Source organism: Gorilla gorilla, chromosome 2, assembly GCF_029281585.2.
Source record: "Gorilla gorilla gorilla isolate KB3781 chromosome 2, NHGRI_mGorGor1-v2.1_pri, whole genome shotgun sequence".
Taxonomy (NCBI): domain Eukaryota; kingdom Metazoa; phylum Chordata; class Mammalia; order Primates; family Hominidae; genus Gorilla; species Gorilla gorilla.
In genome coordinates, this window is record NC_086017.1 from 132,523,644 (window position 1) to 132,536,520 (window position 12,877).

A 12,877-nucleotide genomic window follows, 5' to 3' on the forward strand; every position below is an offset into this window, starting at 1 on the left:
GCACTGTCTCAGGGTCCACATTCCAGGAATATTCAGATATTCCTGGAATGACAAGAATTGGAACCCTGCTGTCCATAGACACTTCTCCCTGCCCTTTGGTGAAAGGAAAGACTTGGGCCACTTAATACCTTAGTATACATGTGATCAAGGGCAAAAGCAAAGGGATTCTATCCTTATAGTCTAGGACCTGAAATTCTCCCTCCAATTATATCTGAAATTGGCAGGGAAGAAGATGCTGTCCTCCCATGTGATCTAACAGCTAAAACCCCTAGGGAGTTCCTTCAGCTTTCACCACCCTATTCTGCAAGAGACCTAAATCAGATGTCCTATGAGGTGACATGTTCATTTCCCTGAACTCTGTTTATGGCAGAGCCACCTTCCCCCTGAAACAGGAGAAAATACAGGCAAACAAGGCAAAGAAAGTTATCAATCAAAATGATACTGAACTTCAGATTATTAGGTTTATTGAAACCATCCTCTTGGCTTGGCTGAAAGACATTCCTCAGTATCTTTTACAGGACCACAAAAGATCAGGGTCCTGCAAAATCTCAACAAATATTAGGCTCAACAAACCAAATGTGATTCTCAGATTAAGCAGAAGTGTTCAGGCTCAGGGCAGTAGAAGAAAGCAGACTCGCCAGTCCCTGCAGCTCCAACCTGTCCTCATATCCACCTCTGTTTTTGCAGGCACTTTCCGTGAAGAGTTGGAGAGACCTGTAAATGGGAAGACTGTTCCACTGGAATTGATGTTCTGATGTTAGAGGTGAGAGAATTCCAAGTTTTGAGGGGAGTGGTCCAAAGAGTAACAACTAAGTCTATAGATGGCCCGTAAAACACAGAATGAGCAGGACATGAATCATTAGAAAGTAGATGGCTGCTAGAAGTGGCACTCGGGTCCGTGAATGACAGAGTGAACGCAGGACTCGCTTCCATCCAACGCCACTCCGGGTCTGAAAGAAAAATGTGAAAGTCAGAGAGTTTTCACCCTATAGGGCTATGTTGCTTTCCCTCCTACTAGTCTTGCACTTAAGCAAAGCTGACCCAGCCACTGTAGAAAGGGGTATTCTGAGAGGAAAGTTGCCTCAGAGTCAACAACTTGGCAAATTCCACCAGGTTCTAATCTTCCACGCCCTTGCAGCCTTAGACTCATCCGCTGCTCAGTGGCTGGACTTCCACATTCCTTCTCCTCAGCTCCTTGCCCCCAGTATAGCCAGCCCTGTCAGATAATAGAACACCCTCTCTTTATCCTTCTTCCTTCTTACCCTTCGACAACTGTTGCTTGTAAGATCTATTAACAGTGCCTGTTCCTGAGTGCCACAGGAGCCAATGATAGGAGTCCGGGAAGAGTCCCATTCACTGTGCTCTAACCTGAGTTGAGAAAAAAAAGAGGCATAGCATTGGTTCATAGCATGAGAGGCTGATCAGGCCCAGTCTTCCCAGTCATCCTGCCACACAATGCAGCACAGGAGGAGACTTGCAGCAAAAGCTGCTCCCATAAACCCAAACCCATGCAAGGGGGGTACCAGCAGATATGTTTCCTTCAGCAGCAGCAAAATGTGACAATAACTATCAGGAATTAACTGCCTACTCACTATGTATCAGGCTCTAGGCTGGGTGCTTTACATACATTTAATCCTCAGGTTCTGAGGTTGGTCTTATTATCTTCAAAGTGCTAAGGCTTACAGAGGTTAAATTACTTGCCCATGGCGGCACAGCCAGTAAGCGGCAGAGCCAGAATTCAATACCCAACTTTGTCTTTCAAGCCTCACGTTCTTTTTTCCACCACACCACACCTGACTTGGAGAAACACATTACATTTTTTTCTTTTATTAAAGGCTAATAGGCAAAAGCATCCAAAGAAGATTTCTGTGGGGTTTTAAAAATTAAATTGAACTAAAAAAAATTAAATTGAATTGGCAGTCTCCACTGCCTTCTGGCTCAGTTTTTGCTGATTTGCTTATTTAATACTGGAACTTCTCCATTTAATGAAGAAGCTGCCATTACTCACTCAATGGTTATGTCAAACAAACAAAGGAGCTGCATGTAACACAGCACGTTTGATCAAGCATTTGCCTATAGGGATGAACTTTTTCAATGGGGAAGAGAGGATGAAACTCTTGCCTCTACTCTTCGTGTTTTCTCCTTCTGAAAGGATATCTATTAGTTTAATATTCTTGGGCTCTCTGCAGGACACATTCTTTTCCCCAGGAGAGAAGAAACACCTTAATCCAATTTGTGAGTCTAGAAAGAGAACTGAGCATGCACAGCCTAGCTCCTTCTTTCCTGCTTCCCTCCTGAGAGCCAGGCTGACTAAAAAATACACCTTCTGTGTCTATTCCTCCATGTGATAAGCTTTTCAGAAGCAGCTTTGATCTGGAACAGCATGGTCTGTTACTATGGAGGTCAGTCTGTCAATGTAGGCTATGCTGAGGAAGGATGAGAAGTCTGTAGGTATTGATGAGGAAGATGGTACTGGCTGCCTTTAAACTGGAGGGCCACTGAGTTCCACCTGCTCTTTAGAGTACATGTGAGATTCTAACATTACAATGGCAGTACCTGGACTAGGCAGGCAGCCCTTAATTAGCTACCCCAACTTCCATTCTGCATCAGAGCTAAAGAGGGAATTGTGGCTTGAATTAATACGGCTTGCCCACAGGCTCAAGAGTCATCATCCCACACATGCAGTCTCAGTTGGTTTGGGACAGGTTAGTTACACAAGAGGGAGATCAACCTCCCCATTGGCCAGGTTTCACCGGTCTAAACAATTCAATAGCAAGTAGAAGAGAAACAGTCATGAGGGCACAGGCCTGAAAATGCTCGGCAGAGATGGCAAGACACCACACAAGGCATTTAAGCAAAGCTGGCCCACCCTCAAAGCTGCATATCAAGGCCTGAATAGGTGATGAAAATTAAGAAGTTGTGAATATGTTGGATTGGAAAGAAAGGTATCTCAAGTAAGACCTGCTCAATGGGGCTGTCACCTCTGCCACATAAACTTTACAAGAAGGCATTAATATCAGAAATGTCATTCTCTGAGGAAAGTGATAATATACATAGGTGGCTTTCTCCCAAAATATAATAAAAGTGCCTGCTTTCAACGATATTTTCCATGGAAAGGGACTTCCAGCAGCAAAATACTTGTAGCAACTCTCTATCCTCTCATGCATAGTGATTCTTTTGATGAGAATAAGGAACTAGGGATGTGTAGCTCTGCCCTTCCAAATTACACTTGGAGCAAACTGCTCATAGGAAGCACAGTTCACTCTGTTATTCCAATACTCTTGTTTGGCAAGAGCAGGATTTTCTGTGAAGGAGGTCTACCTTGGCCCAGCATTGTCTGTGACTGGGAGGGGAAGTTCAGGGTTAGGAAGTGCATTTGCCAACAAATAAAAAGCTACATTCTTTTAACATCATTTATAAAGCAGTCTTTTAATCTCTCAATCTTTTAATCTTTTAAAAAAGATTTCCATGGATTCAGATCTCAGGTAGAAAATGAGGTTGTCACTTATTTGGTCCTCTAGAGAACCCAACACCTACCTCATATAGTTATGGTTAGGGTGAAATAAAATATCTTTCAATAATGGTAGATATCATTATTATTCTCTAAGAACAACTGTTTTAGAAAACACTGACTCTCTTATACTCCAAAAGTACAGTGTTCTCTTGGGTGACCACAATGTTGGTAAACTCATTGCAGCAACTACCTCAAGATGAGAAAAAGATCTTAAGAAATCCTCAGTCTGGCAGGAAATGTACATGAGTTTGATCAGAAAGGATCGGAAGGGAACAGAGGCTATCTCCTTCAGCCTTTACCGTCTGATCTGCTCCTCGGCCACAGAGAGAGCATTCTCAGCAGCCACTCTTTGGTCTCGTTCTTCTTCCAGCAGCTTCCTTAATTCATTCACTTCCTGTCTGGTGTTGCATAGCTGCTGCTGAGCTTCAGAAAAGCTTTAGGATGAGAAGAAAACAAAAAGCATCATCAGATGCAGAAAACAGTTGCTAATACAAGGGATTCAAAGTCTTCATAAGGTTGTAAAGCAAGAAAATCCATAGAAGCTTGTCTGAACACAATATTTTAAAAGCAAAGCTGTAGAGGGATTAAATGAAGCTGCAGAAAATACCTAAAGAAATTTCAGGAACTGATTATCTTTCATTTTACTATCATAGAGTAGTTGTTAGTGGTGTGTGTGTGTTGGTGTTGCTCTTTTTGTTTTACAAACTTTTCACACACAAATGTTAGTTATTATTGTTACTATTTGATCCTCACATCACTTCTGTGAGGCTAATAAGATAACAAGACATCTTAAATCCATATAAAGGACTCCAGTTAAATCTAGATTACCGCCCAATTTCTGGACTCTGGTGTATGCTCCAGGGTTTAGAGAGCCACTCCCCTACCTTTGCTGCGGTTCCCTTAGTTCCTCAGGGTCACTCTTTCTGTGAACTCCATTCTTTTCCTGGGGAGCTCCTGGAGCAACATCTATATTTAGTGGCCCCTGGAAGAAGAATAAGCTTAGTAATTCAGTGATGAAAGCTCTTAAGAAAGTGTACTTGAGCAAAATGAGAGCTCGTTTACAGAGGACTATCCCCGCTTATAATTCTCAAGTCCAAATTTAGAAGTGAGAAGCTTCTGCTCTAGCAGATTACTCACCTACATAAAACTCTTGTCTTGATTAGATTTTTCTCCCAGATTCTCATTCTTGAATTTCTCCTCTTAAAAGTTAAGTCTGGGCCGGGCGCCGTGGCTCAAGCCTGTAATCCCAGCACTTTGGGAGGCCGAGGTGGGTGGATCACAAGATCAGGAGTTCAAGACCAGCCTGGCCAAGATGGTGAAACCCTGTCTCCACTAAAAATACAAAAAATTAGCCAGGTGTGGTGGCAGGCGCCTGTAATCCCAGCAACTCGGGAGGCTGAGGCAGAGAATTGCTTGAACCCAGGAGGTGGAGGTTGCAGTGAGCCGAGATCGTGCTACTGCATTCCAGCCTGGGCGACAGAGCGAGACTCTGTCTCAAAAAAAAAAAAAAAAAAAAAAAGTTAAGTCTGCTGTGGATGCTTATGGCTTTTCCAGAAGCCACTGTGATCCTTCCCTTGCTTGTCCAGCCCCTCCCAACCCCCTTTTCCTCCTCCGTATCCTATACGTCTCCATACTAATTCTCAGTCTCCTCCAACTTCAATGCTGTACTCCTCTCCCTGGCTGTCAACAGTGCTGCCTGTTTTGTTCTCAGATCCAAAGTTTCCTACAATTTTCTTATTACTTAAAGCAAAATCAACACTTTCTCTGTTTCAGAGTACCAAATGTCTCAGTCATCACTGTTTCCTACTCATGTTTTGATTTCTCTCCCACCATCTCACTGATCTTTTTTCTTCTAATTGCTTCACTGTAATTTTTCTCAGACCTTATTCCCATCTCAATTAACTCTTTCTTCTCTCCCACTTTCTTCCCTGACCCCTAATTACATTAACTTCTTCCATACTGCTCTTTAGTGCTTCACCACTTGCACTAAATTTCATCACACTTCTCCCAGTCTCTCACCTTCTCCTTACTCACCGCCTGCAGCTCTTGAACCTGCTTCTCCAAGACTGCACAGTGATTTAAAAGGTCACCATAGTGCTGCTGGTTCTCACGAAGACTCTGACTGGTATCGCAGAGCTGAATGGAAAGGGTGTTTTTCTCTTCCAGTAGCTGAGAGAACTGAAACAGAGGCGAGGATAAGCATCATTCTGCAGTACTGTAAGCAACGCTGAGGTGAAATGTTCTGAGTTTTCAGGATCTAATTTTCCTATGGAAGACCTTTGTTTCAGCAACAGCAACAATAGCACTTTGTGTGCCTTCAAAGTTGGAAAAAGCATAATTTTTTTTGACCAAGACAGAAAACAATTCTGGAGGAGTAGCAGAAAGGTTTTTTTGTTTTGTTTTGTTTTGTTTTTTTAAATGGTGCCCAGTACACTAACTGAAAAACCATGAAGCAGAAGTCCATAAGCAATCTAATTACATAGGCTATTCTGGGTACATAAGAGGGAGAAGGCAGTACCTCAGGGTCAAAGTTCATGGTACTAACAAATGACTATAATCTCCAGAACTCAATATGGCTGGAGAGAGCTGTCACCCCAAAATCTGTGCAATAATATTACTAGGCAGATTCCTCAATGCCATAAAGAGTTATAAGTTACTGAGAGAATAGAATAAAAAATTATAATATGTGGTAGACGGGAGAAACAGAATAAATCCCAACATGTATATGTACATGTCAGAAACTGTTGAGAGCATAGATTCTCCCAGGTAGAAACATTTCAGTCCCTTAAAGCAGGACTCTCCTCTACTGCATGACTAACAGGTCATCGTTCAGTCTTCCCTTGAACGTGTTCAGTGTCAGGGCACCCACTACCTGACAAAGCAACCCAAACCATTTAAAAAACTGAAAATTCATTTTTATATTGAATGAAAAATTTACCTATTGTAGCTTCTACCCATTGATTTGAATTTGGTACTCTGGAACTATAATTCTCTCACTTGCAGGCTGTCAAGTTTTAAGTTTTAGCTGTGATTAGCCTCCAGGTACATTAATAACCATGGAGATGTCTCTCCAAGTTATCTACTCTAGGACCATGTCCATTATATGAGAGGAACCCAGTATACCAGTTGCATGTTCAATTTTTTCTTGATGATTCTTTTTTGTAAGTTTTTGTGAAAAAAAGTTGAAACAAACAATGTTTTAGAGGAGAGACGACAGTTTTCTAGAGACAACTGTGAGAAAGGGCATTTGATGCAAATAGAAAATTAGAACAAGATAATCCATACATACTTGTAAAAGTGCTCTGTTAGCTGAAAATTGCTCTTCAGATGTAGGGTTGTTTTTTGTGTTTGTCATTCTGAAGAGCAATGTTAGCTTACAAAGTACTTTCACCAGTATCATCTTATTTGAGAGAGGTAGAGAAAGGATTTCTGTCCTTGTTTACAAATGGCTAGTAGATGTCAAACCAGGACTCAAGTGTGGTTCTTGATTCCAAGTCTAGAGCTCTATCTACTATCTGATGGTGTCCAGTCTGACAGTCTAGCAAGGAAAGTTAAGAAAATTATAGGGTTTTCTTTGGGCGGGGGGTGTGGGAGGAGGTGGGAATAGTTAGGAAAGGATATAAATATTTGGGAAGTGATACTAATTTGAAGACAGTTAACTGGGTACAATGACAACTACTGGATTCTGAGACAGGGCACAACATGTTCTTCCCTTAACCTAAGAGGAAGTTAATTTTCCTGGCCACAATGAACAGTCCAAACCATACCAAAAACAAAAACATAGGTCCTTCTAGTTTAGGGGTTGGCAAACTATGATCCAGGGCCTGCTGCCCTTTTATCATAAATAAGGTTTTACTGGAACACAACCAGCCCAATTGATTCTATATTGTCTATGGCTGCTTTTGTGTTACAACTGCAAAGATGAGTAGTTGTTAACAAAGACCATACAGTCAACAAACCTAAAATACTGTCTGAGCCTGAAGGAAAAGTTTGCTGACCTCTCCTCTAGCTTATAAGCTACTATATTTCACTGTATCTATACCTGTAAAAACAAAATAGGAGGGAACAATTTAGACTACATTATGTCACTAATCATCCATCTCATGTTTTTAAGTTTCTAGCACATTCTTACATTACATACTAACATCCAAACAGCTGGTAGAAATGCAGTCATCCCTTGTTATCTATGCGGTATTGGTTTCAGAACCACCCCTGGACCCCCAACTCCCAGTATACCAAAATTCGAGGACGCTCAAATTCCTTATATATAATGGCAGGGTATTTGCATATAACTTATACACAACTTCCCAGACACTTAAAAAAATTTTTAATTCATGCATAATAGATATACATAGTTTCAGGATACATGCTATAATGTAATATATTCATATAATTTGTAAAGATCAAATCAGTGTATCTGGAATATCCATCACCTTAAGTATTTGTCTTTCCTTTACGCTAGAAGCATTTAAATTCTTCTCTTCTAGCTATTTTGAAATATACAATAGATTGTGGTAAACTATAATCACCTATTGATTTACCTAACACTAGGTCTTATTTCTTCTATCAAACCATGTATTTGTACCCATTAATCAACCTCTCTTCATTCCCTCCTCTCCTTTATCCTTCCCAGCTTTTAGTAACTACCAATGCACTCTCTAACTTCATGAGATTCACTTTTTTTTTTGCTCCCACACGAGTGAGAATGTGATATTTGTCTTTCTGTTCTTGGCTTATTTCACTTAACATAATGTCCTCCAGTTCCATCTATGTTGCCACAAATGACAGAATTTCATACCTCTTTATAGCTGAATAATATTCCCTCGTGTACATATACCACATTCTTAATCTATTCATCTGTTGACGGGTACTTACATTGATTCTATGTTTTGTTTTTTATGAATAGTGCTCCAATAAACATGGGAGTACAGATGTCTTTTTGATATATTGATTTTCTTTCTTGTAGATATGTGGGTTGCTGGATCATATGGTAGTTCTATTTTTAGCTTTTTGGGATACCTCCATACTGTTCTCCACAGTGGCTGTACTAACTTACATTGCTAACAGTGTATGGGAGTTCCCCCTTTCTCTGCATCCTTGCCAGCATCTGTTACTGCCTGTCTTTTTGATAAAAGCCATTTCAGCAGAGGTGAGATGACATCTCAGTATAGCTTTGATTTACAATTCTCTGATGTTTAGGGGTGCTGAGTATTTTTTTTTATATCTGTTGGCCATTTGTATGTCTTCTTTTGAGAAACGTCTATTCAGATCTTTTGCCCACTTTTAAGTTGAGGTATTTGTTTTCTTGCTATTTAATTGTTTGAGTCCCTTATATATTCTGGTTATTAATCCCTTGTTAGATGGGTAGTTTGCAAATGTTTTCTCTCATTCTGTGGATTGTCTCTTCACTCTGTTGATTGCTTCCTTTGCTGAACAGAAGCCTTTTACTTGCTGTAATCCCATTTGTCTATTTTTGCCTTGGTTGCCTGTACTCTTCAGGACTTACACAAAAAAAGCCTTGGCCAGATCCATGTCCTGAAGCATTTCCACAAGTTTTGCTCTAGTAGTTTCATAGTTTCAGATCTTAGAATTAAGTCTTTAATCCATTTTGATTTGATTTTTGTATGATGAGAGATAGGAGTCTAGTTTTATTTTTCTGCATATAGATATCCAGTTTTCCCAGCACTATTTATTGGAGAGACTGTCCTTTCTCCATCATATGTTCTTGGTGCCTTTGTCAAAGACAAGTTGCCCCTAAATGCCTGGCTTTATACCTGGGTTTCTAATTGTTTCATTGGTGGTCTGTGTGTCTGTTTTTATGCCAGTATCATGCTCATTAAACAGGTAGTGTGATGCTTCCAGCTTTGTTTTGTGTGTTTTTTGGTTTTTTGGTTTTTTTTTTTTTTTTTGAGACGGAGTCTCGCTCTGTCACCCAGGCTGGAGTGCAGTGGCGCGATCTCGGCTCACTGTAACTTCCACTTCCTGGGTTCAAGCAATTCTCTGCCTCAGCCTCCCGAGTAGCTGGGATTACAGGCCCCCGCCATCACGCCCAGCTAATTTTTGTATTTTTAGTAGAGACGGGGTTTCACCATGTTGGCCAGGATGGTCTCGAATTCCTGACCTCAGGTGATCCACTCATCTCGGCTTCCCAAAGTGCTGGGATTACAGGCGTAAGCCACCATACTTGACCCAGTTTTCCTCTTTTTAATCAAGATTGCTTTGGCTAGTTAGGAGTTTTTGTGGTTACATACATATTAAATTTTTTTTTCCATTTTTGTGAAGAATGTCATTGGTATTTTGATAGGGATTGCATTTAATCTGTAGATTGCTTTGTGTAGTACTGTCATTTTAATGATATTAATTCTTCTAATCCATGAGCACAAAATATCTTTCCTTTTTTTAGTGTCCTCTTCAATTTCTTTCACAGTGTTTTATAAATCTTTCATTTCTTTGGTTAAATTGATTCCTAAGTATTTTAAATTCTTTGTAGCTATTATAAATGGGATTGCTATCTATCTATCTATCTATCTATCTATCTATCTATCTATCTATCTATTTTTGAAACACAATCTCGCTCTGTCACCTAGGCTGGAGTGCAGGGGTGCGATCTCAGCTCACTGCAACCTCCGCCTCCCAAGTTCAAGTGATTCACATGCCTCAGCCACCCGAGTAGCTGGGATTACAGGCGTGCACCACCATGCCTGGCTAATTTTTGTATTTTTAGTAGAGAAGGGATTTCGCCATGTTGGCAAGACTGGTCTCAAACTCCTGGCCTCAAGTGATCCACCCACCTTGGCCTCCCAAAGTGCAAGGATTACAGGCATGAGCCACCATGGCTGACTGGGATTGCTTTCTTGATTTCTTTTCCAGATTGTTTGCTGTTGGCATATATAAATGCTACTGATTTTTGCCTGTTGATTTTGTCTCCTGCAACTTTACTGAATTCATTTATCAGTTCTAACAGTTTTTTGGTGGATTCTTTAGGTTTTTCTAAGTATAAGGTCATATCATCTGCAAAAAAGGCTAATTTGACCTCTTCCTTTCCAATCTGGATGTGCTTTTTTGTTTTGTTTTGTTTTTGCCTAATTGCTCTAGCTAGGGTATCTAATAATATATTGAATAACAGTGGTGAAAGTAGGCATCCTTGTCTTATTTCACATCTTAGAGGAAAGGCCTTCAATTTTTCCCTGTTCAGTACAATGTTACCTGTGGCCTCCCATATACTTTAAATAATCTCTAGATTACTTATAATACCTAATACAATACAAATGCTATATAAATAGTTGTTATACTGTATTTTTAAAATTCATGTTTTCCTGAATATTTTCAATCTACAGTTAGTTAAATCTGTGAATGCAGAAATTACCAATATGAAGGGCCAACTATAAATATAAAACCTGAACATCTGAAGAAAGAATTAGGGAAGTGGCTTAGAGAAGAACAGTCTATGCTGACAGCCCATCTACTACAATCTCATTCTGGGGCCCAAGAAGCAATTCTCCTATTTAGCTGGGACTCATTCAGAGTGAGGCTAAGCTCATGAAGGAATATGTATATCCTCAGTATCTAGCATATAGCCAGGCTCATGGAAGACAAATAATAGTTATTATTTTAATGACTAAATACGGCTAGGAATGAGGTGCCTTTCTTACAGTTGAGTTCTAAAGGAAAAACTGTTTCTCACTCAGAATGACAGTGACCTATGCAGTGTTTCTCACACTTTAAGTGGAATTACATATCTCAATAAAGGTGTTAAAAAACACAACTTTATGACTTAGAACCCAGTATATAAATATATACAATTAAAACTAAAGTTTTTCAAAGACAGACATATTCTTTATTATATATTACATACGTGTTTTTACCTCATTTCTTTTTTTTGTAAAAACACCAACTGCACTATTTGTAATAGCCCCAAACTGGAGAAGCCCAAATGTCCTTCAACAGAATAGAGATTGTGGTATATGCCTAAAATGCAATACTACACAGCATGAGAGTGGAAAAATGACACTATATGCAACGACATGGATGAATCTCACAAAATAAATGAAGCAATATAAAAGAAAAGGTATGACTCCATTTATATGTAGTTCTAAGTGGGTAGGAGTGAACAGAAGACACAAGGGACTTCTGGAGTTCTGGTATGTTCTGATTCTAGATCTGGGTGCTGATTATATAGGTATCTTCACTTTGTGAAAATATATCATGCTGTACTTATGATTTGTTTACTTTTCTGTATGTTTTACTTCAATAAAACATTAAAAATTTTTTTTAGTTGTTGCCCACCAAAATGATTTCATCATTTATTAATGGTCCTGAATTTCAGTTTAAAACACTGTCCTAGACAGACAAATGCCCAATGTGATTCAGAGTCTAATGTTTGGAGAGCAAATGTAACAGGCCTGAGACGGGAGTTAGTTGACGGAAAAAAGAGACAGGCTAGAGCTGTAAAGGGTGGAACTTCCGGAAATAGCTGATTTGCTGGAAGGGGAACTCCATGGGAGCTGCTCTGGAGTCCCTTTGAAAACTCCCAGACAAATCTACCAATAAAGGGTCTACAGTTTAACTAATTCATTTGGGCCTGCAGACTTTAAAAACTGCAAATGTCTCCTCTCTGATACTTCAGTGTCAATTAGTTGAATTTAACTACATTTAATAAGTACCCTCTACATATGCAGGCACTGTGCTTTTCACACGCATGATCACGTTTATCTCAGACTGACTTCCTCCTAACACCTCAGGCAAGTTACTTACTACTCCAGGGCCTTTTTCCTCATCTGTGAAAACAGCCTAGTGATCTTTTTAATTTTTGGATCACAGACCCCTTGGTCAACTGATGAGCTGTTGTGATGAAAAGCTTACGCACACACACACTATTGTGCATACAATTTTTGGGCATTCTTGGCTCTCCTCAAAGCTAATCTCTGGACTTCTGATTCTGATTGATCTCTAAATATCTTGTAGTTCTATCATAGACTACTTAGCTGAGTTCCTCTCAAGAGGGCAGAACTAGGGCAGGTGCCACTAAAGAATATTTTGAATAGTCAGTGAACAACAGGAGGACAATTCTTAAGAGGGTGGGGTAGGGAGTAGCCTCAGCATTACTACAAGTGATACAGGTCAGGGGGAAGGCTTCCTAAAGTAGTTGGCTTCTTTACTCTTACTGTCTGGATTTATCCAATCATTCCCAAGGACTCACCAAGGGCAAAGGACAAGAAATGGCCCTGTGTCCAGTGCTTTGGAATAAGCACCCAGGTTCTGAGAAAGGTGAAACTTCTGTACCCTAAGATATGCTACAGCTGGGACTCTATGCTGAATTGGCTTCTACTTGCCTTCTTGTTCCAGTCATGGAAAAAAGAAACT

General features: G+C 40.0%; 1 protein-coding gene across 14 annotated transcripts in view; it reads right to left on the minus strand.

Annotated features, from left to right (window-relative positions):
* Positions 1-447: 447 nt before the first annotated feature.
* GOLGB1 (golgin B1) overlaps positions 448-12,877 on the minus strand; it is an 87,897-nt gene continuing 75,467 nt past the window's right edge. For 9 of the 14 annotated variants that reach the window (XM_031009076.2, XM_055383761.1, XM_031009073.2 and 6 more), the window contains 5 exons: positions 5,534-5,692; positions 4,399-4,496; positions 3,814-3,948; positions 1,263-1,368; positions 448-950 (listed from right to left, as the gene is read on the minus strand). In XM_031009076.2, coding sequence (XP_030864936.2) covers positions 816-950; positions 1,263-1,368; positions 3,814-3,948; positions 4,399-4,496; positions 5,534-5,692 — 633 coding nt within the window. In that variant the 3' untranslated portion in view covers positions 448-815. Of the gene's footprint in view, positions 951-1,262; positions 1,369-3,813; positions 3,949-4,398; positions 4,497-4,651; positions 4,847-5,533; positions 5,693-12,877 lie in introns of those variants that run through there. The other 5 variants (XM_031009078.2, XM_031009074.2, XM_031009072.2 and 2 more) reach the window with 3 other exon arrangements.